The sequence below is a fragment of the Chinchilla lanigera genome, unplaced genomic scaffold (genome assembly GCF_000276665.1).
Source record: "Chinchilla lanigera isolate Chin_1 unplaced genomic scaffold, ChiLan1.0 scaffold00016, whole genome shotgun sequence".
In the NCBI taxonomy this organism is placed as follows: domain Eukaryota; kingdom Metazoa; phylum Chordata; class Mammalia; order Rodentia; family Chinchillidae; genus Chinchilla; species Chinchilla lanigera.
In genome coordinates this window covers 27962308-27989967 of record NW_004955417.1, presented here as the reverse complement: position 1 = coordinate 27989967, position 27660 = coordinate 27962308, and the positions used below count along the sequence as shown (strand labels likewise).

The 27660-nt window shown below is 34.5% G+C and overlaps 1 protein-coding gene and 1 long non-coding RNA gene across 6 annotated transcripts in view; one reads left to right on the top strand and one right to left on the bottom strand.

Moving 5' to 3' along the window:
* Positions 1-27660, bottom strand: part of Rims2 (regulating synaptic membrane exocytosis 2) — a 383342-nt gene that overhangs the window by 141464 nt on the left and 214218 nt on the right. For 3 of the 4 annotated variants that reach the window (XM_013512859.1, XM_013512860.1, XM_013512863.1), the window contains 2 exons: positions 27124-27303; positions 26122-26231 (listed from right to left, as the gene is read on the bottom strand). In XM_013512859.1, the coding sequence (XP_013368313.1) occupies positions 26122-26231; positions 27124-27303 (290 nt within the window). Of the gene's footprint in view, positions 1-25327; positions 25361-26121; positions 26232-27123; positions 27304-27660 lie in introns of all 4 variants that reach the window. The other variant, XM_013512858.1, reaches the window with a different exon arrangement.
* The window catches only part of LOC106148219, a 30961-nt gene continuing 29479 nt past the window's right edge, over positions 26179-27660 (top strand). The window contains exon 1 of one of the 2 annotated variants that reach the window (XR_001233468.1): positions 26179-26267. This is a non-coding gene — a long non-coding RNA (uncharacterized LOC106148219). The remainder of the gene's footprint in view (positions 26268-27660) is intronic. The other variant, XR_001233469.1, reaches the window with a different exon arrangement.

Sequence of the window (27660 nt, the reverse complement as noted above, 5' to 3'; positions counted from 1 at the left end):
TCATTTTCAATCTCCATTCCCTTCCTTCTTCAATTTGGTTACCACCTCCAACAACTCTAATGAAGCCAATCAGGCAATGATCATCACTGATTAGTTTTATCATATGAAAGCACACTTATTTTTTCTAGAATGTATTTTGTTAACTATATCCCTTCTTGAAGTGCTGTCCTTTCCTGACTTTTCTTCTTTCATGAATACCCTACTATCTTTAGGATGTTCTTTTCATCACAGCTTTGTGGCACTCATTTTTTCATCTTTTCCTTAAATGTAATATGTAGTGATTCCCAAATGCTGACGCTTGGCTTTCTTCTTCTTCATGAGTGATTCTCAATCTATTGCTCTAATGGCATCACTTAACTGCTGATACTCTAATGCAGTCTCTAGCCCAGACTTCTGAATTCCAGTTTTATGAATCCAGTCAGTGTTAAATCCTTTTCTTTGGATATGTCATGTAAACCTCAAACCCAACCTGGCTCCAAAATGAACTCTATCCTTTCCCTAGAATACCTGAGATTGCCTTATTCCTCCTCTTCCTGCACCAGTAATGTCTACTGAGTGGCTCAGCTACAGATTCTAAACCACCATATAATTTTAAAGTACTCACTGCCTCTATAAGTAACTTTAATTCAGAGCATTATTTCTCTCAGCTTATCCCCATTAATGAACTTGCTGCTTCTATCACTCTAGTCCACCTTTTACTAGATGCTAAAATAACCTTTCTAGAAACAAATATGTAACTTTGTTATTCTGTTGCTTTCTATGATTCAATAACCTACATAACCTTCAGGAATCCTGTTGCCCTGTACTTCTTGAACTTGTTTGAAGCCTTTGGGCATATTGTCTCCTTTGCTTAAAGTCCTGTTATATAAAAAGCAAGCATTTTTTCTAGCTTTTTAAATTCAGTTCAGTGCTCATCTCTTCTATGACATCTTTCTAAAACTAGCAACCATCATTTCAAAATGAAAATAATCATATCATTTTGGGGGGTTCCACTGTATTTTTATGAGCATATTCATCAAAATATATAGCCAATGTTTAAATTAGAAGTTACTACTGTAAAAGATACATTAACATTAATCCCTCCTCACTTCAAATACATGTATCCAGTTGTTCTTGCCAGTTTCTTAAGCAGTGCTGGAAATCCTCTTTCATGAGTATGTCTACAAGGTATGATAAAAATATGGTAAAAACTGCCACCCAGTGCAATCCCATGGTGAGGCAGGCTTGTAAAAACATGACAGTGAGTCTCCATCCACGCTATTCACTAGGCCTCACACCATGTGACTTTTGGCTCTTCCCTGAAGTCAAAATGACCACGAAAGGTAAGTGTTTTGAACTGACTCAGGACATGGAGACGGCCGTGATGGTATAACCAAAGATGCCCATGAAAGTACTCTTGGAACCGCTTCAGAGAATGGCAAGAATGCCGGCGTGCGTGGGCAGTGAGGGGAGTGTTCCGAGTGGGGTTAATGTCAATGTGTCTTATGCTGTAACAAATTTTTGTTAAATTTAAACATCCACCATATTTTTCAACCATACTATATTTTATATATATTTACATATACACACACATATGTAACCTGTTTGTATCACCTACAATAATGACTGCTTTTACCTTCTAGGCAAACACTAGAGTCAGAAAAGACAGGGAGCTCTTTTGCGCCTCTTGCTATTTCCAGGGTCTAGAACAGTACCACACAGCATGTGTTTAATAAATGTGCACTGAACAAGTATTCAGATTTCAACAGATGAGCCCTTTTCTGTTCATTGGCTTAAAGCAGATTGTATTTGATCTGATATCTTCCTAGAGCAGACTGTTAGAATTGTCCATACTGGCTCATAAGCCTAGCACGTTACCCACATCTCTTAATTCTTCAGAGATACTGATAAACCCTTTCAGGCACAAGTTAGGTTTTTGGTATCCTCTACAGTCTAGAACACTGCTGAAGTCATGATAGAAATAAACTTTTTAAATTCTTTTAAAAAGCTAAAAAGTTTTAAAGGTAAAATAAGTTTTAAAATAAATCATGATTAATATATTAAACTAATCTAGCTACACTTGGCTATGGAAATACCACATATACATACATATTGTATAAAATTATTTATTTCATTTTTATCTATTAATTGGAGAAGTTGCTTTTATAAGTTAAATATATAAATATCTTCAATAGTTAACATTTTCTTAGAGAAGAATGAAAAATTATAAGATGAGCAAAAAATGGTAAAAAGTTTCAAGGACAAGTTAGATAAATGAAAATAACAAATAAAAGCAGTAGAAGAGACAGACCTGAATGTCTTCTCCTCGTGGAGTCCACGTCTTCTGTGACCACATCGTGTAATGGACAGACATAGACAAAGGAGATGGGTGTGAGAGGATGTACTCAAGTAAGAGTGACACTGAAGGAAAGGGTCCCAAGTCACTCTGAGAAAGAGTCCTGTGTGCAGTCGAAGGCAACACATCATCAAATACACACCACAGAGAAGAACATGCGGTGCTGACGGCACATCAATAAAGTCACTACAGGCTAGCAGGATCAGAAAATAGAGTTAGTGGACAACACGGATTAAAGTTTTTATAATTGTTATGTCCAGCCAGGCCTGAACACTGAGCTGACGAAAGATATCATTAGCAAAACCGATGCTCCTTGTCTAACCACATTATTCAGCACATCACTGAGTCAACTTAAAATTTGTGAAAACGCGTTTAGAATTTTAATTATCTGAAAAAATGTTTGAGTCAGCATCAAAAAAGCAATAAAAATTCTTAAAATAGTTCCAACAAATTTCTTTGCTTTCAAAGTTTCCCAGGTTAACCAAATATTATCATTAAAACACTATGGTGCAATAAACATAATACAATTCATTATAAGAAGAGTGGCTGAAATTTTACTTTATCATTAAAAATGAATTATTCTTCAATTTTGACAAATTTGTGTGATCATACTCCTTTATAATGCCTTTTATTCAGAAAATTCTTTAAAAAACACATTATAGATCATTGAAGTTTCTAGTAAAATTTACCCATTCAAATACAGTATCAACTATAACAGACAAAGCAATTTTGGAAACACATTTTTCCCCATTGCTAGTGCAGAAATCATAAAATATTTTATACAGTGTCTTGCGATGCAAAAGAGTCTTCTCAGCATGTGAAGAAAAATTACTTTTAAAATATCAGTGTGTTAGTATTTATGATTGACATGGATGACACGATACTAGGCCAAAGCCTCTGACTGTAGTCCCCTATGTTTTGAAGCATACCGCACAAGATTCTTGAATCAATACCACATTCAGTTCTGTAGTAGATCCATCATAGCTTTTAAGCGATTTATGGAAAAACAAGTTAAAATGTTAATTTTTTGAAATTATAGCTCTTGAGGGAAATAATACCTGTAACAAATTTATCAATTTTTATGAACAATGAGAAAATGAAAAGCTTTCATTGTAAGAAAGTGTTAAGATAACCAAAACTTTTTTGCTTAGAAAAAAAAGAGACATCCTCCTAAGAATTACAGAAAATGGGAAAAAGAATGCCACATTTTGAAACTTAACAATGTTCTTTTTATTATTATATAAGCATACTTTTCACTTATTTAAATCAGATATTCAGCATGATTATATTCCAAGCCAGAAGCTGTTAATAGGATTGACTGCCAGAAAAAAACCTTTGTATTCTCCTAAAATATACTCATACACATTAAAATGGTATATGTCACCTTTTCCATTCCCAGTCTACCCATTTCCTAAAGAACAAATGGTTAAAAAAATCAAAGGCATGTTACTAACAGGTCAGTGTTGAATCGTATATCTTCCTTATTGCTTATACACAAAATTTCCAAAGATACACATGTACCATATTACTAGAATAGTTTCCTCCCACATTAAAAGAAAATAGATATTAATTGTACAAGCTATTATTTACACATACTTTATGTTTAAGAACACATTTTTTTTCAGAAAACATACAAAAGCGATGAAGCTTCTTTCTCCACAATGTATTTTCCTGTACCTTGGATAAGTTTATGTGGCATTGAGGTAATGGAACATTGATTTAAAACATTAAACACCTCTTCAACTGATTCACAAATATATTCTAGTGAACAACAGAGGAAGAGAGGCCACAGCAACTTACCCAGTGCCACAGAACAGGCTCGGGGCAGAGTCAGAAACAGAACGAAAGATTCCTGGTTACCCCGTCAATTTCCTTTCTAGTAGATGTTATGTGACCCAGTAAAAACATTTGAAATAAAAAGTCAAACACAGAAGAACAAAACTCCTGTCATGGTCACAACTGAACTGGATGTTTATCATATAGTTTATATTTAGAGACATTTTTAAAAAGAAGTACACACCTGGTAATACACCAATGCACTTACTTGTGGATGGAATATGGTAAGAGTTATCTTACAACCAATAATTTTAAAACAATTTTTAGGTAATAAACAAAATTTACATTACTGAAAGGGGACGCAAATAAAATGTGACCACGATATCACTACTAACAAACAGTATCACTTACATCACTTTTTCATTTTCTATGTGAATATGAGGCACCAAGAAACTAAGATTATAGAAAACACAAATTTACCAGATAAAATATTTAGGCAAATCAATTTCAATGTATATAAACTGTACTTAAAACTTCTAGGAGGACTTTTCGGCTTCTTTTGTGGTTACAGTTTTACTATGCACTATTTGCATTAGAGCAGCTTCCTTTTAACAGAAATTTACAGTCAATAATCTCATTTCCACCGTCATGACGCATGTAAACGTAACACGCTGTAAGTACTTATTACACACAGTATCGTCGCGAACAGCACACTTCATCCAGCCCCAAAGAAAGTCTAGAAGGAGCCCCTCCACTCTCCAGGTCTCTCCCATCCCTCTGATCACCACCATGTTACAGCCAAACACACTTTTCAGTGTGCATAACAATTCATTCGAAAGAGAGCTCCTTGTCTTTCACTTAACTACGAGCTAGCTACCAGACTCCTGCATGTCAATAAGCAGACACTCCATTTAACCATGACCGGGTCAGACTGACTAACGGTAGGAAAAGTAACCTTTCTCTCAGGTGCCCATTGCTGTCATAACTGTGGCTGGTATTTCAGACTTAGCAAATGGAAGGGCGTGGCAAAGACAGCATACGGTGCTCTTTGTTGTCACTTATGACTTTGTGTAAAATAAAACATTCTTGCAGATCACAATGAAATAAAAGACACTTACGAGATAGAATGAATAATTCAAAAGCACTGTTTCCATCAATTATGACAAATCAGCTTTCAGAAAATACTTTTAAATGTAATGTACCATCAAGTTGCAAACCATAGAAAGGACTGGTTTTCAATCAAGCAAAATATTATAACACACAAATACATACATGCTTGAAGGCTACTGATATTTTGGTTTTTTAATAAAAAAATCAATTAAAGATATACTGTACATTAAATATATAAATAAAAAGATCATGAGAACACATATATCAGCTGTTACATAAAATTCTGTGCAAGCCAAAAATCCTTCCCCTACCAATAATGTTTTAATTATTACATTTCAATTGAACTCATATCTCAAGATCAAACCAAAATGATAATCTGTAATCTCCTTGATTTAAAAAGCCAAATATATGCAGTTTACTGGTAAGAGTGGTTTTCACCACGGCTGTGTGATATCTATTTGAAACTTTGTTGATTGGCTATTGTTCCCACATTCGATTTTACAACAGGCATACAGCGAGTTATCAGATTTAATGGCACTTGAGTTAACATGTATTCTATAGAAGAAAGTATTTTGTGCAAATGCTCCTGCCAAAAAGAAACAGAAGCCTTAAGATTTTAAGTACCATATATTTTATAAACAAAGTACAAACAAAAGCTAACCACAATACCAGGATTTATTAACAGCCCATAGAGTTTTGCAGTGATTTCTTTGGAGAGAGAGAAGAGACACAGTTCATAAGTTAGCCAAGATAAACATCTACACACAACGGCCTAAATGCTAGAACTGTCAGAAGAGAGCATGTTTGGATTTTGGTATCTGTGTGGCACGCTGGAATCAACTGTGCACAGCAGGAAGTCTGACTGTATTTACTGATGAGGCTGTTAGTATCACTTCATTCCAAAACTTGTGAGTTCATGTGTGTTTCATAAAACATTTAATTTATTTTCGCATCACTTTTCTTCTCTATCAAGAATAAAATACATCCATTCTCCAACAATTCAGAAAAAAATCAGAAAATACCTAACAATAATTAAGACTGTAACCCTGATTTCTTTTTCCACATTAGATGGATTAAATCAGTATAAAATTAATTACTTTAGAAACTGCTTTAGATTGAAATAAATTATGTACATAGTACTTTTAAGAAATCTCAAAATGCTGAGAATAAAAGAAAACTAAAGAATAAAAAGAAATAAAATATGAAAATACTCAAAAAATCTTAAACTATAAAATTCACTAGCAAAATACTTCATTAAATATTTATTTTTCCTTAAAATAAATTTTATAAAACACAATTTCAAAGGTAGAACTAACTGAAGAAAATCCAAACTTCAGCAGAATTATAAATTCAATAAAGAATACAATCTGAAACAGTCAACATTGGAAGAAGTTAAAGATTAATACACTGATTAAATCATACAGTGCTAAAATTAAGGACTTATGTACAAGTTAGGGTGTTACAGTAAGTAGTTAAATGTAACTTACTCAGAACATTTTCAATTTGAAAAATATTACAGAACAATATAGTACCCTCAGCCAAGTGTTTTATCGCTCTGACTTTTTCAAAAACTTAGACTTCTTTTTCAGACGTTACTTGTTTCAGAGTAGTTAAAATAAAAATAGCTAAGTCCATTCAAGATTTTCCTAGTAAACAAAGTACCTTACATTTAGAAAATAACAATCATGTCTAATGCACTTACAAATAGAATCAATCATCAAATATATCAGAAGTCTTTTAACACTACATTTTCAAGAAAAATCTGAATTATTTAAGTCCAAGATTAATTTTTCCATGAGCTTCTTATTTTGGAGAGCTTATGAAATTGCTTTAGTTCCAAAACATACATCAAGCCTCAAGAATTCATTTAAGTTAGTTTTCATGATAGAATTTTTTGTGTAAAATACGTCGCTAAAGTATTTTATAGAAAAATAGTATGCTCTTTTTGCATTTATGTTTCTACTTACTGTAAGAACAGATAAACTCACAGCAAAACTGATAAAATGCAATAGTGGAACACCTGTTTTCAATGCATAATAGCAATGTATTTTTGAGCACCATAATATTCCTGTCTGGAATTAGGCTGCTCATTGGAAAAATAAACAACAGATTATCCATGTTTATGCACCCTTGATTTATATTAAAAGTGGCTGATTAACTTTTTTGTTATTAACTTTTAAGGCCTAAGCAAAATCTAATCCACATTCTACTTGTGGAAGATGTAGACATAACACTATACATAAATTCCAGGATTAAAATGATGTGAGATTTTTGTATTTCATGTTCACATCAAGGAAATTATTATGATAAATATCATTATACTGTCTACAGATTTTTATCTATACTGATAACAATGAAGAGAGATTGAAAGTAAGCCACTGCTCTTGGTAATAACCCTCTCAAGATGGCTGAATTCAGAAATGTTTAGATTTTTTTCGAGAAAAAATAGATACCAATCACGATACTGAAATTCACTCAAATATTTTACTCATTTGTTTAGTCTATATCTTGCCGTGCAGGCTTGCATTTCTACCGTATTTTTAAAAATAAGTTTATTAGTACAGCTTAGATGTACATAATGATCACGTTCATCAAAGGGGATCTGTACCTGTATCTGCTATATCTTGATTCCTCTTTTTTATATTTCAAGTAAAAATTCCAAGTGTATTTTTATTTTAGAATGTTTCCTAAAGGTGGCAAAATTATTATTGCATAGACTCTCAGAGAACAGCAGTTGAGACGGAAAACAATTCACGCTATTGACACACAACCAGCCTCCCTCTCAGGCTTGCATGTCGGCCCTCGCAGATGTTTCTAAATCACAAATTTACCAAAATAAACTTCTAAAAGGAATCTCTGATGACTCATGAAAGATGATCTCTTAGATTTTAGTGCGTAAAATTATAAAACCAGTGCTGACTGTAATGAACGGGGTATTAATAGCACCAAGGCACTCAAATATAGGATAAATGACTCCAAACACATCTGTTGTGAGGTTCTGCCTCAGAAACATGTTATTTAAATGTAAATAGCACAACCTGATATTCCATTACTCCCCTCCCATTTTGTTGCTCAAAAGTCTTAATAATTAAAAATACTCCCTATATATACTACTCATCTTTTCGTAAAAACAGGAAAATTTATGAAACACTATTTTACCAACAGCATATTGCATATTTATGACATCTTGGATTTGAATTTAGAGGATGAATTTTCCTAGTATACAGGAAAATACACATTTGCAAAATTTAAAAAAACTGGAAGAATTTAAACTACAGCATTAAAGCACCCTAATTAAACTAATTTTCTCTACTGCATACATAGGTTATATTCAATCACAAGTCTTAAGTGATAAAATATACATATAATATATTGAGAATAAACTAAACATTTAAATTACATCTTTCAAGTTTTGCATTTGTTAAATTTATTCTTTTAGTGAAACACTGCACCATTTTATAATTTTAATATACAAATGTATATATATGGGGCTTCAAACATTCATGTATCTGAGATGATGGCAAACAACACAAATGAGTAATAACTATGAGCCAGGAGAACCCATATCACATACATGGCAAGGAGAGATTTTTTTACAGTATTATTTTTGTTATATAAATTACAGCATTAACTTTATATTTTGTTCATTTTTTAATATCACCTTACTTGTTTTACTAAAAAAAAAAACCTTAGATCATCATTTGTACTTTGGTGTCTTTCCTTGCTCTACAGACTTCTATAATTGATCAGTTTTCTCAGAGCACCCTATTCTGCTCACCAACACTGGTCACAACTGTCAATAGCTTAATAATTAGTATAATTGTTTTTCAGTCTGTGTATTTTTGCCAGACACAGACTCCATGAGAGTAACTGCTTTTCCACTGCAGTGAGGCATTGCCATCTTCAATTTTTGGCATACAGGATTGTAAAGAATACATGTTAATAAATTCGTGTAATTTATATATTGACATGTTTTAAAATATAGGTTTTAGAGGTCTATGATGGAATAAATCAATCATCACATAGACACTGACACTTACTACATGCAGCTTTTTAAAAATAATAATTACTAAAATTCTATTTAAATTTTAATGTACTCATCATATTAGTAATTAAAGACAGAAGTGATTATTCAGTTGATTGAGCTCTAAAATTTTCCATTTTTCCTTTTACTCTTCCTCCACACTAGTTTTATTTCCTCCACTTAAATCTTTCCAAAAATAGAAAAAAGTGAAACAGAAGTATTTTATTTCAATTTGTTGGGAGAATTAATGGTTTGAAGAAACTTTTACTGCATTCATAAACCATGCCATCCTTTCTCCTTGTTATTCTGTTAGCAATATTTTCGGCTCCAGAAGTTGTAAGTATATGGAATGAATACCTCAAAAACATTTGTAATTTAAAAATAGAAATGCCCTGCAAAGACAAACTTGAACAGACTGAACTTTCTATAACACTTTTTAGAGAAGCCAAGTAACTGTCAGGTAAGGCACAAGGAAATAGACAAGGCAGATATTTATTTGTCCTTAGTCATTTTTTTCCTAAAGGATCAATCTGAATAGTAAAACAATTCCATTTTCCCAAAGTATGTATAATTAGTTGTGTACACAGATCTTTAAATAAAGTATTCACACTCTAACCTACATGGGATCCACACACTAGGAAGCTCACAGCAAATGAGAAGCGAGGGGCAGCAAGGACACACGCACCGGAAAAGCACGGAGCGCAGCGCTCCGTCGCATGCTTTCACGCGCTGCACACCCTGACAAACCTGGCTCAGACTGGTGTTTCTTTTTCGGCAATGTTTTGTCACCACTTATTACACCATTCACCATTTTCTGCTGGTCCTCCCATGTAACTTCTAGTACAAATCAAAAAGAAAGTCATCAGAGCTTGTCAGAAACATTAGAAAATGTGTATAACAAGAATCTAAAAATAGTTGAGGGGTTTTTAAGCTATGTTTCCTACGTTCTCACATACACTATGAAATAAGGAATTAAAATTTTAAATGCAGGAATATAGCATTAATTGAATTCCTTATAGTCTTAAAAGTCCTAAGCAGGAAAATTTATTTTTGGTAAATTTCATAATCTATTTCAATAAAATAAAGGGACCAAGTAGGAAGAAAATGATTATTAAAATGGTTTGACAAAGAACTTCTATGATAGTAAATATTTCAGAAATAAGCATTGCATTAACTTTTTTACTACTACAAAATTAAATGTTTATAGGTAATTATAGAGGTTTTTACATATCAAGAGAAAACTCATAAACACAGTTCAACATATAAGAAAAATGGCTATTTTACTACTATATTTAATGCCTTCACCAAAGAACAAAAAATGTTATATGCTATGAAGTGTATCAGTAAAAACTCTGATAAGGAAGACAAAATAGTAGAAACAACTTGGCATCATTGAATCTGAGTTATATGACTTATTTAAGATTGTCTAGAATTATCTCTACTGTGATATTCATTCATTCTACAAACGCATATTCAGCACCTACTACGCATGTCTAGGTACTGGGGTTATGGCAGCAAACAATAGGTAAGAAGTCACACTTTCATAAACGTTATCTTTCAGTGGGAAACACACAGTTCTTAGAGATAAGCAAATATACTGTGACTTAGACGTAAGTGCTGAAAGGAGAAATATGAGGTAGGTAGAACACAACGCAATGTCCAACGCGTGATGAAACTTTAGACAGGGTAGTCAGGGAAAGTCCTCTCTAAGAAGGCAGCTACCTGCGTGAAGAATTTAAGGACCTAAGTAGCTGTTTGGGACAGGATATTCCGCGTGGGAGTATGCAGATGCAACTGCTCGGAGGAGAAGCAAGTCTGGCCTGTCCCTGAGCAGCACCCAGGCCAGTCTGGCCGGCGTGGAGTACACAAAGGGTAAGTGCACAGTGCAAGGCTGAGGCAGGTGCCTCGTTAGTCACGTGACACGACCCACTGGCCGGTGTTTTATCTTGTCCTCAGAGGAGCTCTCATAAACAAATATGCCTCATAGCACTTTTCTCTTTCCATTCACGTATTTCTAAAGCTATATGTACTACAAGGCAAAGGGACCTCTACTATCGATATACATTTTAATCTCTGTAAAGGCCCACTATGCCATACATGGTACTCTGCTACATTGCCCGTGTTTAACCCTGAATTGTAGAAAATGAACATGTTTTATAATGTGAAGCACACAAAACATACTGGGAAGATAAAACCACTGTCAAGAATGGGAAAAATACCTAGACTTCAAAATCACATGTAGGTGATTTTAAGTAAGTTACTGTCTTTGATTACTTACAATATTAGAATTGAGTGAATTAGGAATTCCCAATTCCTAGACCCGCAGTAAATGTTATTCATAGGATGACAGTATATTCTGGACCCCAGATAAATCATCCACTGCAAGGAAACAAACTTCTCGCTCTGGTAGGCCTGAAATTACACAGTACCTAGGGATACAGTTTGCTCCCCGATGTTCCCAATGATGAATAACTGGATAAAGATATAGGGTCTCCAAAAGGTAAGCAGTTCAAATAAAAATGCTATATTTCCATAAATCAATATTTATGGAAACAAATTTTAAAATACTTAATATAAACATTTTCTGCAACTCTAGTTGTCTTTAGTATAAAAACAAGAACACCTTTAGCTCCTAAATCAAAGTTAATCTGTAGTAACACAAAAACCGACAGACTAGTTTTCCCTCATGCAAGTCAGTCACATGGAAAATAATAAACTCATTCATAGAAAACTACTTAATGTTGAATGACTTATACTTTTGCTTGTCTAGCAAGAAATATGAAAGATCTTATAAGCCTCAGAGTTGTGCCCAAAATCAAATACGACAGTTATTATTTTAAACGGTGTTTCATGTTTTGCCATTTGATAAAGTTCTATTTCCAGTAATAGAAGACATGTTACTTTGAAGCAAGATTGAGTGTCTAGAAGTAGAAGTTGCTTGTTTTGAAATGTGTAAATTGGCTGAGAGTATGTTCTGAAGTTTGGAGAAAAAGGTTTAAGGGAACATTTATTTTGTAAACACTTTCTTTGATATTTTAGTTGAAGATGAACCGTTTTTAATCAGCCAAGTTTGCAGAGTGAAGTTAGCAAATATTTTTTGAATATTATGATATGCCAGTAAGAGAAAAATTCTAATAACACTAAGTTTATAAATACCAGCCAATACAACCAAGAATGAATAAAATAAAGGTTCTAGATGACTGCTAGAAAAGAAAATAGGTTTATCACCAGACTGAGCCCAGGAGGCTGGCTTTTAGCAACAGTGGCACCATAAGTAGGTATATGACCTCAGGCAAATATTATAGTATATCTTGCCTCCGGATTTGTTGCATGTGTGTAAGCGGGGGGAGAGGATATACATACACAATAATACATACCTAGATTTATTAGATTTCCCCCCAGTACCCTTACCATGGATTGAACAAAGGGCTGTGCAAGCTAGACAAGCACTTGATAACTCAGCTATAGCCTCAGCTCTGGATTTGTTATTTTTGATGTGAGAAAAACCAGTCCTCAAGGAGAGAGAAAAGTTATTGTAACACACCATGTATCAATGTATCTAAAAGTGCACCTTGATTTAGTATGACTCTCTTAAGCGTTTTACATGTTTTTTGGGCCTCCTACTCTAGCTGTTAATCTGTACTTATGACAATTAATAAAGACATGAAATAAAGAAATAAATCAGAAAAGAAAGCAAGAAACTGGTCTTGAAAAATCTGTAAACTTATTCCGCTCTGAAATTATAGTCACGCTTGCTTCTTAAATTTCCAGACTGATAACTTATTTTTTTATGGTTTGAATTTTTTCTTTTTCTTTTATGTCTCTTCTGTAAAAGAAAAAGAGAAGAGAAATAGACCGATAAACTTGACTTTGTGGAAAAGTACTTAGAACAGACATGATGAAATCAAGACACAGTTGGGAAGATTCCTCACACATTCGAAATGTACCTACTATTAAGCTTTGTATTGAAACTGAAGTATTCACTTAAAAATACAATTAAAACCATAAAGAGCCAGGTGTGGTGGCACACACCTGTGCCCCAGAACTCAGAGGCTGAGGCAGGAGGACTGCTGTGAGTTGAAGGTCAGCCTGGGTTACAAAGTGAATTCAAGGCCAGCCTGAACTGCATCGTGAAACCCTGCCTCAAAAAGACCAAAAACTAATAATAATAATAAAATGGACACAGCTGGGCACAGCTGATTAATTCATTTATCACTTAAAAAAATGTTAAGAGCTATCCATACTTAGCCCCTTTTATAGTTCATGTAATTAAAACAAAACATTTAATTAAAAGCCAATTAGTTTGCTATAAGGAATATGTTCAAAGTGAAAGTGGTTTTAGTGACATTAAACTAAAATAGAAAAAGATCTGAGCATGCAACACCTTAAAGAGACTTTTCTATTAAAGGTCCTCTATGGTAAGTGTTCAAAAATAAAATCTTAATCTGACATATTAAACACCTTAAATTTAAAATTCAAGTAGATAGCTACTCTACAATACAGCTACTATCAAAAAGTAAAAATCAGAGATATATAATTGCTAAATATTACTCTGAGTGAATATATATCAGTCTGATACAAACTAGGAACCATTTGAGTAGGAAAAAAGTTTCTTCTAGCAAAATAATTTTTTCACCAAGATGCTTACAAAACACTTAAAAAATTCAGAGTTCAGTTCTGAATGTTACTTAAATGTCAGTAATTAAACATATACAATTAAAATTTATTCCAGGAATTCAATAATGTTCATAGGTAACTGGTAAGATTTGAAATTCCTAAAATAATCACTATATTTATCCCATTTTAAATTTGTAGATGGGAAATCTTGAACTAGTGCATACTCTAAAGTGATTTTATTCATATTTAACCATGAGGTGATTTTTCTAGCAGTGATGTTTAAGAAACCCTTATGTCTACACACTATTCCAGGTAGTACCCATTACATCACATAGCCAGCCCTATACCAAACTCTAACTTCATGAGCATAAATTTCTGTTAGCCAGACTATATTTGCAGGTGTCGTAACACATACTATCACACTTGACCTTATAAAATGCAGAAGAGACCCTCTACAGCATTAGCTGGTTTTTATAGCTGGGAAGACAGAGAACAAGCGTGGAAGGCAGAACAGTTATCCTAGTGAGCAAACAACTTCACGTCTGTTAGCGTGCGAGATTCTCAAGGCAGCACACTAGGAATGAGGAAAGGTGCTGGCTGAGTGCCTCTTCGCAGATGGAGTCACTAGGTGAGGGCCTAGAGGGCCTACGTACAGTTGGTGCGCTACACAGAACTGACCTGAAACAAAGCTCAAAGACATATGTACTCTTTCTTCTATGCCGTATCAACTTTCTAAGGTTAAATTACTCTCAACAACAAGAAGAAGATAGAGTTACTCTGTGTTTCAGAAGTCAATAATGGCATGGCCTTGAACAATTCCTAGAATTTACAGAAAAGTGTGAAGTAGAAGTGGGTTCTTCCCTAAGTCTGATTAGTCACTTGAAACTTCGGATGTACAGAAGACATGAGATGAATAAAAGGACAAAACTAAAAGGGGAAATGCTGCCACACACAAAAAAAAAAAATTGCAAAATTTGGAGAAAAGTCATTTCCATTTACAGGGATTTAAACTGCCACACTAGTTCATTAGGTTTGAGGATTATAAATGGGTACAGAAAATTTAAATGTACGTCTTAAATTTAAGATTGAATGTACTTACTCTTCCATAATGCAAATGTCACTAAGTGACTGTTCAAATCAAAACACATGATAAATATCTTTGTATAGTAAACCATTCTCGACACTCTCTCATATTAATTTTGGACACACTGTCATTTATCTAAATAGGGCGGGCGTAGTGTATTAAGGAAAAGCCACTAGCCAGGTGTTGTGGCACAAGCTTGTAATCCCAGCATTCGGGAGGCTGAGGCAGGAGTACTCACAAAGTGAGCTCAAGACCAGCCTGAACTGCATAATGAGACCCTGTCTCAAAAAGACTCGCCCCCAAAAAAAGTAAATAGCCATTCATTTCACTAAGTCCATGCCTATCTAGACATTAACCTAATTTAGAAATTAAGACATGGATAACAGTATTTTCCATACTCTACAAGCATTTGTAAGAATACACGTAGGCAACAAACAAAACAAGGTCCCACATCCCTGTCTATAACCGATCATCCTAAATAGTACCCAGTTCCTAGAATGCCTACAGAAACAAGCATCCTTCACAACGACTGTCAAAATTACTATTCTGAGTTCCCTGGTAACCTGTTTATTGTTGCTTTTCCTGTCTTTGTCTTCCTCCTCCTCTCCTCTCCTCTCCTCTCCTCTCCTCTCCTCTTCTCTCCTCTCCTTCCTTTATAAGATAATCTATATTTGAATAACACAAGTGACTGCACATTGAAAGTTCAAAGAAACACAATATTTTTCCCTCCATCTCATTACACATCTTTGGTGCTGTGACTTTTTAATAGGCAGGGTTTAGTAAAAAAATCCTGACAGTGAACTAACAGCCAACAGTCAGTTGGGTTTTTGTATTTTTTTTTTGTATTTGCTAACTCTCCCAAACCAATGAATATTAACACACAGTAATAGCAATATAAACAAAAAATGGGAAACAAATCTATTTGAGACATTAGACTGTTTCAGTCACATCTCCAAAAAGAGTTCACTTCTGTTAAAATCCTTAAGTGATACTTTATCTTACAGAAGAGAAAACCAAAACCCAGACAAATTAAGATACTTGCCAAAGGCCATAAAGATAGAAGCAAAAATGACCCTAAGGCCCAATGGAGTCCTTTAAGTGGTGAGAGTCTCCATGGTTAAACAGTTCTTGGACCTTGTGAAAAGTATTCTAGATGTCCATGTATTGATTTTTGCATGTGTATTGAAACACATAAATATATTAATGCATTAGCACAAAAACTAATGTTTTTAGACTGCATGCTGATGATACAAAAGTACAGCAAGAGGCACTTTACAGCAAGAAATTATAACAGTAGCTAACACTTGTGCACAGTACTTCTTTATGACATTGTTTGAAGCAATTTAACTGTACCAAATTATTTAAGAAAGTAATTTACATCACACTTACGGAGCAACCACCATTGCTCGGAATGGACAGAGTCTGGCATCATCACCCTTCCAAGGTACCTAGTACTCCACTATCAGAGATCACTGCCACATCACCGTACTGCGGCAGCCCTCCTCCCACAGCCTCGTCCTCGCTAGTCACTCGTTTGTCATGAGTGTGATACCCCCTCAGGCCGGCCCCATCAGGAGCATTTATATCTCAGTGTTCCGGGGGGCTACAGGCTTTGTTTTGTTAAAATAAGCTCTTAGAAAATAGCAAAGTATGATGCACCCTGATGGGCAGGGGGAGAGATATTTTGAGCTGAAGGCCTCCCCAGACTCCTCGGAACTTGTCCTCCTTTGTAAGGCTGACCCTGAGTGTTTCACAATCATAAGACACTTCACGTAAATCCCCCACTATAATTTTAACAGTTATGTTCTGTTATCATTTATACCAATTGGGGGGGATTCCCCAGAGGCCAGAAATGTTTTACTCATCCTTCCAGCCTCAATCACTACCTAGTATTCAACACTTCAAATAGCAGATGCTGGTCAAACTAAACGAAATTTTTAGTTAATGCCTAAAAAAACAAATGGTTGAAGTCCATCTAAGGAAACAGCCTTCATCAGAAATGGTATGGAATATACATTCAAGAGATGGGGAGTCTATACTAGAGCTGTGCGAAATAGCTGTGTGGGTTGAAAAAATTCATCATTCTCTCTAGAATTATGCTCTTCATCTGTAAGGGAAAGCGGTTTTACTAAAAGACTCATAAGAGCTCTTCAAATCTGTGAGTCTTTGGTTCTAAACCAAGGAACTAAGTCACAGAACGCTGACAGATATCTTGGTAAACCACAGAGAGACGGTTTGGGGCCAGTTGTTCTATGTAGTAAAGTGGCAGACCTGGTTTTACAAGACACTAAGTGAACATACCATTTCCCAAACACCCTCCACATGTTTCCTCCCCTGACCTCTTCCTTTAGCTATGGATTTTTATTTCCTTTCTCTCCTTTACAACCAAACTCTTCCTGCGGTTTCTGTCTTCACTCCCTTACTTGTTTCCTCTTTGAATCCACACTAAGCAGAATACCACACCACCAAGACTGCAATGCTACCAAAACTGGTCTTGAGTCAGCACGGAGACTTTCTACCTGATAAAATCTGATGATCATTTTACTCTAAATTTTTCCTCCTCCTGATACTTTATGACAGCAGTTGTGCTCCAGAACCGCAGGGTACTGGATGTCCTAACAGCTGGGATATGGCCACACTTCTTCGCCATGGTCATGGTGAGATAACACCTTCAGATCACGGGCTCCCTTTCTCCTCCCTCTCTGGGCCCGTCATTCACGATAGTTGTTTTCCTTCTCGTAACACTTTGTATTTTTAAACTGTTTTCAAGATTTCACCAATCCAGGATGTGTGCTAATGCTGACAACAAGTTCCTAGTTCTAGCCAAGAGCCCCAAAACCTGCTTTACCTAAGGGATGCCCATGGTCCCCTCACCCCTTATCACAACAAAGCCCTTATTCAACAGGAAGCAGCCTAAGAGAGTCGTCACCCCCTATAACCAAAAGACGGGAATGATGGGTTTTCCACCTTAATAAAATTCTGCAAAGTCATCACGGTGGTGAGCCAATATGGAACAGCCCACTAAAGGCCATGTGGCAGGCTCTGCCTTCCTTCTCCCCAGTAATATTACAACTTTTACTTCCTTTTGTACAGCATTCTGTTTCCCTTTTCCTGCCCCTGTCCAATCACTGCCTGCCAAGTCACACAGAACATCCCCTAAACCCCACCCCCGGCCTGGCCCTATATAGCCTTTGTTCCCCCAGAGAGGCCCTCAGAAGCTCCACATCCCTCCTTTGTGGTCTTCTCCATGTCTGCAATAAAGGTATTTTTACTTGCGCCAAAAACCCTAACACTTTATTAACTTACATTTAAAGGCACTGTATTCCATGATTTCTTCTATTTTTCCCATTTTTTCAATCTTACTGTTTTACTTTCCAGCTTCTAAATTAGGTTAAAGTGGGTTAGCTTGTACTTCTTTGAACTGTTTTAGTAATCTGCACTTGTTTTTTCAGTGGTTCCAGCCCAGCTCATGGTTTTCACCAGTTCTCTTTAAAGGATGGCTCTGAAAATTATAGCTGTAACACAAGCTGTAACCTGGTATCCAGATTATCTTTAAACTTGCCTATTTTATATCTTAACTTGGATGTGGAACAACACCTCTAATGTCATTTTCCTACTAAATCTATTCTTTCAAGTTTTTCCCTTTATCAATTAGTAGAAACTCTATTTTTTCCCACTTCTTCCATTTTTGTTTAGTATTTGCCTCCTCCAACAAACGCAAGGTTGATAAAGGCAAAGACTTAGCAAGCAAATATCTCCAGCAACCAGGGCAGACTGAAACACAGTATGTACTCAACGTTAGTTGTAGAAAGAATGGACAAGCAAATAAAAAAAAAAAACTATGCACACAGCAAAACCAATAATGCCATTCTCAGGTTATTAATTTATAGTGCTATGCTACATGGCATAAACACAATCTAATTTTACCTCGCTGAAGGCATGACAAGTCATGTAAAAACAGGACTGGCTCAGACAGGTGTTCATTTGAGACTGCAACAGTCCATCCAACGTATCGAGCAATCCGACCATTAATGCTGGGCAAGGAGACCACCTGCACTGATCATGCACCTCACTAATTAACAGGCAAAGGGCACTGTGCCTCTTCAACAATTCCACACTGCTGCAGCAAGATGTGTGATGCAGTTATCTTCCTCATGTATCTCCTTGGCATTTCCAATATGAAGGTAGGATGGGGTTAAGCCCACTAGGCTCCTCGATGCTAAGGCACTTCTAGTAAATACAGGTAGTTACAGGTAGAGTCATACCTACCTTATTTTTACTCTGAATATGGAAGTACTGGAAGGACCACAGGAGACACTTGTGTCACCTTCTCATTTGTAGAATGTTGGTGAGCCACAAATCTGCTTCAATCAATTAAAAAAACAACCTGCCACCCTACATTTACTCATGAATCATGATATTCAAAATTAACAACATAAAGCCATTCTTCCAAAAGAAGATAGCAAAAGGAAAAGACGGATGGACTGGACTTTAATTATAAGTAGACCATCAAAAGATAAAACTAAGTAAAATTGAGCCTTAGTATATATAAAATATGCTTTGCTCATTTCAAATTTTTATTCATTAATTTCTTTCCAAGTTCAATAATAACATACATAGGACTGATATACATAATAGGGTTTCCTATATGTGGTAAAAAAATAAGTTCATAATAAGTGTAAGTAACTGAGGTCTTGAAAAATCTTCATATAGAAGATTAAAGGAAGTAACAAGAAAACAGAGCAGAGGTGAAAGGTGTAAAGGTATTCTGGGCAAACTAGAGGTCAGGAAAACAAAAGAACCTATCGAGAGAGACTGCATCATCAGTTACTTAAAATCTTTAACCTACTTACCTCATGTGAAATAGATGCTATCTTGAAACATTTTGATGTGCTTACATGCCAATAGGCTTCCAATATGTTTAAAACTCTTCCCTAATAACTGAAGATTTAGGAAGATATATTTATTCTTCCAGTCACTGATTTATATTTAAATATATATATCAAAATTTTCTTTCCTATGTACTGAGGAAAAATTGTGGAAATCAAGAAATTGTTAAAGATGACAAATATGTTGAGAGCTCATTTAAATTCTTGATGATGAAGAATATTCATATTTTACAGTATGTGATTTCATTTTCTTTATTGTCATATTATTTTTCTCTTATTAACCACATCCTAGCATATATTAATGAATATTTAACATTCTGCATTAATAAAAATTCTAAAATTATTTTAAAGCTAATTAGATCTCTTATGGAACAATGGAGATACCATTTATAAAATATGAAGACAAGGAGCTCTGTACAAAAGGCCTTTTCCACTGAGTTACTGAACCACAGTGGTATCCACCTTTATCTGGCCCAACGCTACTCTATGATAGAGCAAAAGATGTAACACTTTTAAATGCTGGTATTCTAGATCAGTACATGTAGTTATATGTGATTATCAATTACTGTAAAACATATACATGCTAATTTCATAGAATTTAGTTTTGGTGGGTTACAGATCATTAACAAGTATGGGTAAAACAAATCTAAGTATCAAAATCATAATCTTTTTACTTGCCTAGGCAATACATTAATTAATGTGTATAAAACTGAAAAATCCACAAATATTGTACTATATATGTTCACTTTATTATGCTCATTATTTTTGTTCATTAACCCATAATTGTTTCATTATACACTGTAAAAGTCTAATTTAAATATTTTTAATCAGTTCAATTTAGTTATTTTTCTTTTTCTGTGGTACTAGGGATTGAATTTAGGGCCTTTACACTGAGCTATACCTCTAGCTCATTTTTTATTTTTTATTTTGAGATAGGGTCTCACTAATTTGCAGATGGTGGGCTCAAACTTGCATTCGCCTGCCTCAGTCTCCCAGAGAGCTAGGATTAGAAGTCTGCAACCCTGTGGCTGATATAATTTAGCTTTTAAACTGTTCAATTTGAATATACTTTTTGGATGGAAAAGTATCTATGCTATTTTTTCACAGTATGTATTTACAAAACCACTACTATTTTCCTTAGACACTTGCCACTTAACGTGATAAACAAATCAAACCTTCCAACTTCAGTGCCATACAATTTCAACAAACAAGGATTGTGTTAGGACCAATGAGGTAGGCATTAGGAAGATAAAGAAGCTCATATTCAGAAGTAAATAAGAACACATGTTTTAAGTATTAGACAACGTAAGTTAGGACTAATACTTATGCCCACTTACTCTAATTTTTAAACAGTATATTCATGCACATTGCAAACCTCATCGCAGTATCTAATGCGTAAAAAGCACTGTGAATTTTATTCCAGACTTGCCTTTTTTCCCATTACTAGGCTGGCTTGGTGTTTCTCCCTCATTGTCTTTATAACATCAAAAACAAACAACAATGATTAATAATTCCAGTCAGTAACAACCCAAGGAACAAAGCACACCAAAAGGATGAAATCACACACGAGAAAAATCAATCAATCCATGCACTAAATATGACACTCCACATTAATGAACACAGAAGTAAAGTATATATTTCCTACCTTATAGGAAAAGTAATAAAAACAAACACAAGGAATGGAGCCATTTTACATTATTCTTATGCTTTTAGGATAATTTCATGTACAATTTACTGGTTAATCTTGAAAGGCACATGTAACAAACTAGTTCAGCAAGTAGACTTCATAATGTTGATAAAGCTCAGTTAAAGCAATATTAACTACTGATCAAGTCCCAAAAAGGACACTATCCTAAAATGACTTCAGTGTGGGTGTCACTTAATGAAGTGTGAAGAGTTTTAGTATTTATGTAAACTAGTAGGAGACATAGAAGAATGGGTGAATAGAAAGCTTAACACTCAGCTAGATGAAAACAGAATTCATTCTACAATGTTCCAAAAATCTTACTCACACACATCCCCAGAAAATGGAAGATGTGTGAAACTCTAGAAGTTAGAACATTAGATATTCAGAACAGAGAAAGCGTGAGTTTCTGTCACTCTGCAAGCAAAACTGCCTCTGTTTCTCTTATCAAATATGCTCTGATGATTTTTCTTATCCTTGTGACACTAAAAAGTTGCTGGGCCTCAAGTAGCAACCAGAGCTCAAGATGTTTTTGTTGTAAAGCTACAAATTCCACTTAGAGAATGTATCCATGAAAATATATCTCATGCACAATATACAGAACTGCACTGTTTTCTCACAACGAGATCAAGAGAAAAAAGGTACACACATTTTACTATTCACAAATAAAAATGAGAATTGCTTAAAGATGTAATAAAAATAGATTTCAGTACTTTGCACTGCTCAAAGAGTTAAAATTTTAAAACCTGAAAGAGCTTAAAAATATTAGGATTCAATTTTGAGTTTCAAGGAAAAAGAGTTAAATATGATTAAAAATATATACATATATAATGTTTTCGGTTTTAAAATACTTATGGGAATATTCTAACCAAAAAGGCAACAATCATATGTAAGCATAGAATGTTCACAAAACACTAGAAATAATGTGTCTGCAAACCAATTTAGGAGGGAGATTCTCAATTTAGGAGGGAGAAAATTATGATTGTTGACATATACAACGGCAATATTGACCGAGAAGGAAGAACTACCACAAAGAAATTAATTGTTTTTATTTTAGGAAATAATAAATGGGTAAAGATCATAGTCTCTAAAAATTTTAAATCTTAAAAAAAAGTCAATCTGCTGGGCAAATCGATCTGGCAAGTTGTTTAGATAACTTATATAGTATGTTTTCATCAGTAAAATTAGGTAAAAACATGCAGATAGTCAGTAATGATTTATAATTAGTACTGAAAGGCAATTTGGCATTTACTATAGGTTTGTAAATGTGGTACCCGAAGTCTTACATGAACTGACAAGTTATGCTTGTAAAACGCTAATGTTTTCCCTTCAGCACACAGACACACCTGCTTTGACCTCCTCTCCCTGTTTCTCCACCCCCTCCTCCTCCGCATGCACAGCTTCTTCATGAGCTTCTGCGTTTGCACAAGTAAAAATGAAGACAAAGTGAGACCAGAGAGACAAGAGAGCAGGATTTCTTTTTTTAAAATGAAACAAAACATTAATTATGATATAATGACTATAAGGGGACCAACAGATTAGTTTAAAGAAGCTTCAGACGTGTGATGGAAAACCAAGTAAGTTTACTGTTAATCAATTATCAGACCGTCTTCTTTTATGATGCTAATTGTCTATAAGAGAGAGACTGTGGGCTCAAATATTTGCAATACGTGTTAACTAGGTAAAGTAGGCAGACCCTATCTACCAACTGGGTGTATTATTAGAAAAATAATATTATGTAACTTCAATGCTGGACAAACAAAAATGCTATCAATTTTCAGCTTTATAAAATAGCAGTATATCACTGTAGGGAAAGTAAAATAATGACAATGCTTTAGAGTAGTCAAGTATATCATACTTTCCATGTTGCTCTATTCTCAAGTTTTCAGCAAAGATAAGATGACAAAATATACTACCACTGGAAAAACTAAAATTTATAAGAATTTAGGATAATTAAATTAAAAATATAAAATAATTAACCAAAATCATAAAGATTTAAAGTAGAATTTGCTCATTTTAGTTGCTGAAGAGAATTATAAAACATGCGTTTCTATATGTATTTTGATTTTAAAGTAATGCCATTAGAGTACAAGTCCTGACAAACTTTTTAGGAGATAGTCAAATATAATTTGGGTTGAACTGACAGCTAATAGTCTGTTTTGGGTAACTGTATCTTTAAAATCACTTAAAAGTTAAAAATCTCTCAGAGACTTATTATCTGTTTTAAAACTCAAGAAAATTATGTATCAGCTGAAACCTCCATATTAATATATATGAAAACATTTTAAAAACCGTAAAACAAAACAATACCATTTCACTTCATACTAAAATTACAAATGAAGTTCTGACTCCCTTTTCTTCTATGAAACCAAAAAATGGAAAAATCCTAGTTGGACATATTAAAGAAAATTAGTGATTTTAATGCATTATATAGGGAGAAAACAAATAGTTAACAACTGTTTGTTGGCAAGGCCCATAGCATTTTTATGAATCCTGACTTTCTGTATGAGAAATAAGACTGGTTTTCGGGCATACCTGTATTTAGTATTACATTAGAATGAAGCTATTGATAGCTCGATAGACTACGCTATAAAAGATTAAAGCCAAAGTTTTAAAACAATTGTGACATAAGCTATGTTTCTAACTTCATACACCAAGAAAAAGTTCAGATCTTTAAGCCTTTTGAGAAAACGAAAAAATCCCAGATACTAGTGAAGTTTCCTTGTAGAAATTTAAAATTATATCCTTTCAGTCTCGTGCCAATAAATTTGAGACTGTAGGAATCCTGCTGAGATAATTTTATCAGGCAGCATAATATGCTATTAATTACAACAGTACTGTTCAAAATTATGGTACATAATAAATAGTAGTATACAAAATAGTAGTCAATAATCATTGAGTCATAACCTGAAGGACATAACATACATCAAGTTTTATAAAGGAATAAAAGTGTTGCTGCTCAAAGGCAACACATTTTCAAATTTGTTACCAACATGAAATTTAGTACAGCAAATGCAGAACAACAAGATACACTACCTGAAATGGTTTTTCAGTTTTTATATAAGTATTTCATGTATTCATTTAACAAATATTTATTCAGTGCCTACAACATACCAGGCATTATTCTGTGTGCTAGAGATTTGGCATTAAAAAAAAATAACCAACAATTTCAGAATTCTACTGGCAGAGTACTTTTTATTGCTCTGATAAATGTCCACATATCACAACTCAGTGTTCTGTCTTGAGTCATAATGTAGAATTTATGATAAGACTATAAAAGTATATCATATTAACTTTGATACACTATAAGCAGTCTTGCTACATGAAAAACAATGCAGGAAATATAAACCATAATCACTAATTCAATAACTTCCTTTTCTAGAAAGCCAAATTTAGCAATTAAACATCATCATAAACACAAGATGTAATATATGATAATAAATACAGCTAGACTATGTGTACATCCTCAATGACATAAACAGAGACTGCAATTGACATCTTTAAACTCTTACACAAAATCTAAAATTTTTCTTAAAAGGCAAATTAAATATTTTAAAAAGAGGAAATATTTTGTAGTCATTTAAAAGAAGGTAAATTCTTTGCATTCTTGATGAAACAAAGAAATTGAACTCCTTGCTAATATTTCCAAGTAAGATGTGAGCGTTTTATCAGAAATCGTAAAGCAAAGCAATTTACTGTACACAAAACCATCTAGCGAGAGGACGTCAATTGCAGTTTGGGTTACTTTTGCTCGCGCAGCCTTCCGAAAGGCTGTCAGCACAAAACAAACCCTCCTTTATGTACAGACCTTCATAAGGTTCTATCTCCTTGACTCCATTTTCTAGGGAGAACAAAAATAAAAGCAAAACAAAAAAGGAACCAAAGCACAGGGGTTAAAACAACAGAAATTTCCAAAGGCAAAGAAGGTATTGTATATGAAAGAAAAGCTACGTGGTGACTGAAACATACATAGCTATATGTATATACACTTCACCTTTTAAATGATGCTAAAAATTATTACATTCTGTTATCCATGCGTACAGAGCTCTTTTATCTGAGACTTTATAAATGTTGGAGAAGTACGTTCATGTGTGTGTCAACAAATATTGCTTCTTATGGAAAAACTGAAATGACTAAAAACATCAGTACAACATGCATCTTTCTTTGTGTATTTATGATTACCTTTTTCTTGCACTCCAGTTTTGAGAAGGATCACCACTGTTGTACATCAGTCCTTTGCAGTGTGTGAAAATTAATTTAGCTAGTTACTAATAAACTTTATGTAATTATCAGCAATTACATAAGCTTAATTACAGCAAAGCAATATCATCCAACTGCTTACTTAAGACTAAAGTTCACTTTTAAAATACATGTATTTAAATTTGAAAAATGTGCAAGAAGAATTAAAGATAGTTTACTTATAAATATCATAAATGTGAGTTGCAAAATATATAATAATATTCATAAATTTAAGTTCTGTGATATGCACCCAAAGCATAAAATAACGACAGAAGAGAACTAACGCGAAGGTAATCAGAGCACCATGAATCACGTTAGCTTCCGCGTGTGTTTCCTATGTGACAGAACAGAAAGAACACTTACTTCTCTCCAGCGTCCCTTTTGCTGGGAGCTGTGGAAGCTGTCGGCCTCTCCGTCCTGCCGAGGGAGTACTTGACGGGCTTGTCTGGACAGACCCGGTGCGGGGATGTGATCTGCAAGATACATCATCAACACTCATTTTCAGCACAGTGAGTGAAACACCATTAATACATGTGGTTGATATGATAGCTGTGTAAGTGCAATTTTAAAAGAGGTTTAGCTGCTGATTAAAAGGTTAGGAAAACAGGACAAAATATGGATATTTGAATGATTATTTAAATAGAAAAAGATGTTCATATTTTTGTGTAATATGCATACATACACACATACATGCACACAAAACCCTACAATAAGTCCATGAAATTATGAATGTAAATTAGTATGCTATCCATATGAAAGCAAGAAGAGAATTCTACAGTTAAAAAAAAAAAGCTAAGAGTTTATATTTCTTTCTACTAGACTTCAAACTCTTTAACACTAACCTTTCCTCCTTGACCCAGAGATTTTTTTACTCAGGCTTACATTAACTATCCCTTCATTAGAAGATATCCCATGAAACTATAATAAAACCCTGACTATTTCAAAATTCTGCTAAAGAAAACACTGGTTAATACATGACTATTAGTGTGCACAGAAAGAAACTAAAAGAGTAGTTCTGTTTACTGTCGTTATGATGGTTGGAAAAGTGATGTCTAATGGACACAAGCAATTTCTCATTGTGTAGGAGAACATGACACAGCAGTTATGAGGGGATTTACCCAGGACTCCTGATAATGAGAAATCACGAAACAAATGCAGTCAGGACAGGTAATAAACAAATTACAATGATCACCGCACACTATTATATCCACTGAATATAAATAGTGTGTCCACATCAAAAAGGTTAGTATTGACTGTTACTAGCGATCAGCCAAAGATGACAGAAGAGACCACTTAGTCGTTGGGAAAATAAAATGGTGTGCTGGGGGGCAAAGGGGAAGTGAGTCCGATTGATTTATCTTTCACCTCGATAAGGCAGGTGAGGGAGGGGCCGATCTTCCCGTCATTAATGAAGGCATCGACCTCATGAGGTTTGAGTCGGGACGCTCAGTGGATCTGGAGCGGGCGGTGGTCCGCTCAGGGAGAGGCCGCTGTTCTGTTGATCTGGATCTGTGATATGGCTGTCTATCTGCTGCTTCACAGTCCCTGAAACGTCAGTCACAAAGCAGCTCAGTTGACCTTTAGTGCCCTCTGCTATTTGGTTATGATGCATCAAACTGACTTTGAAAAGGTAACTTTTTAAGGTTTTTGAGTAGCAAGAAAAGTTCCGCAACATACTCTGACCAATTCTCACTGAGTTCCTTAGGAATCTCTAAGGAGCCAAGCTACGTCATCAAAGAGCCCCAGCGAAGAAAACAGGAATGGCCCTGTTATAACCCGGGAAAAATGCTTCCAAAAACGAACTCCCTACATGAAACACGTGCACTATGTACTCTATTTTAAAAGAATTAAATGACTTTTTCTAATATTTTCAAAAGACTGAAGTAAAACCATGCAAGCATT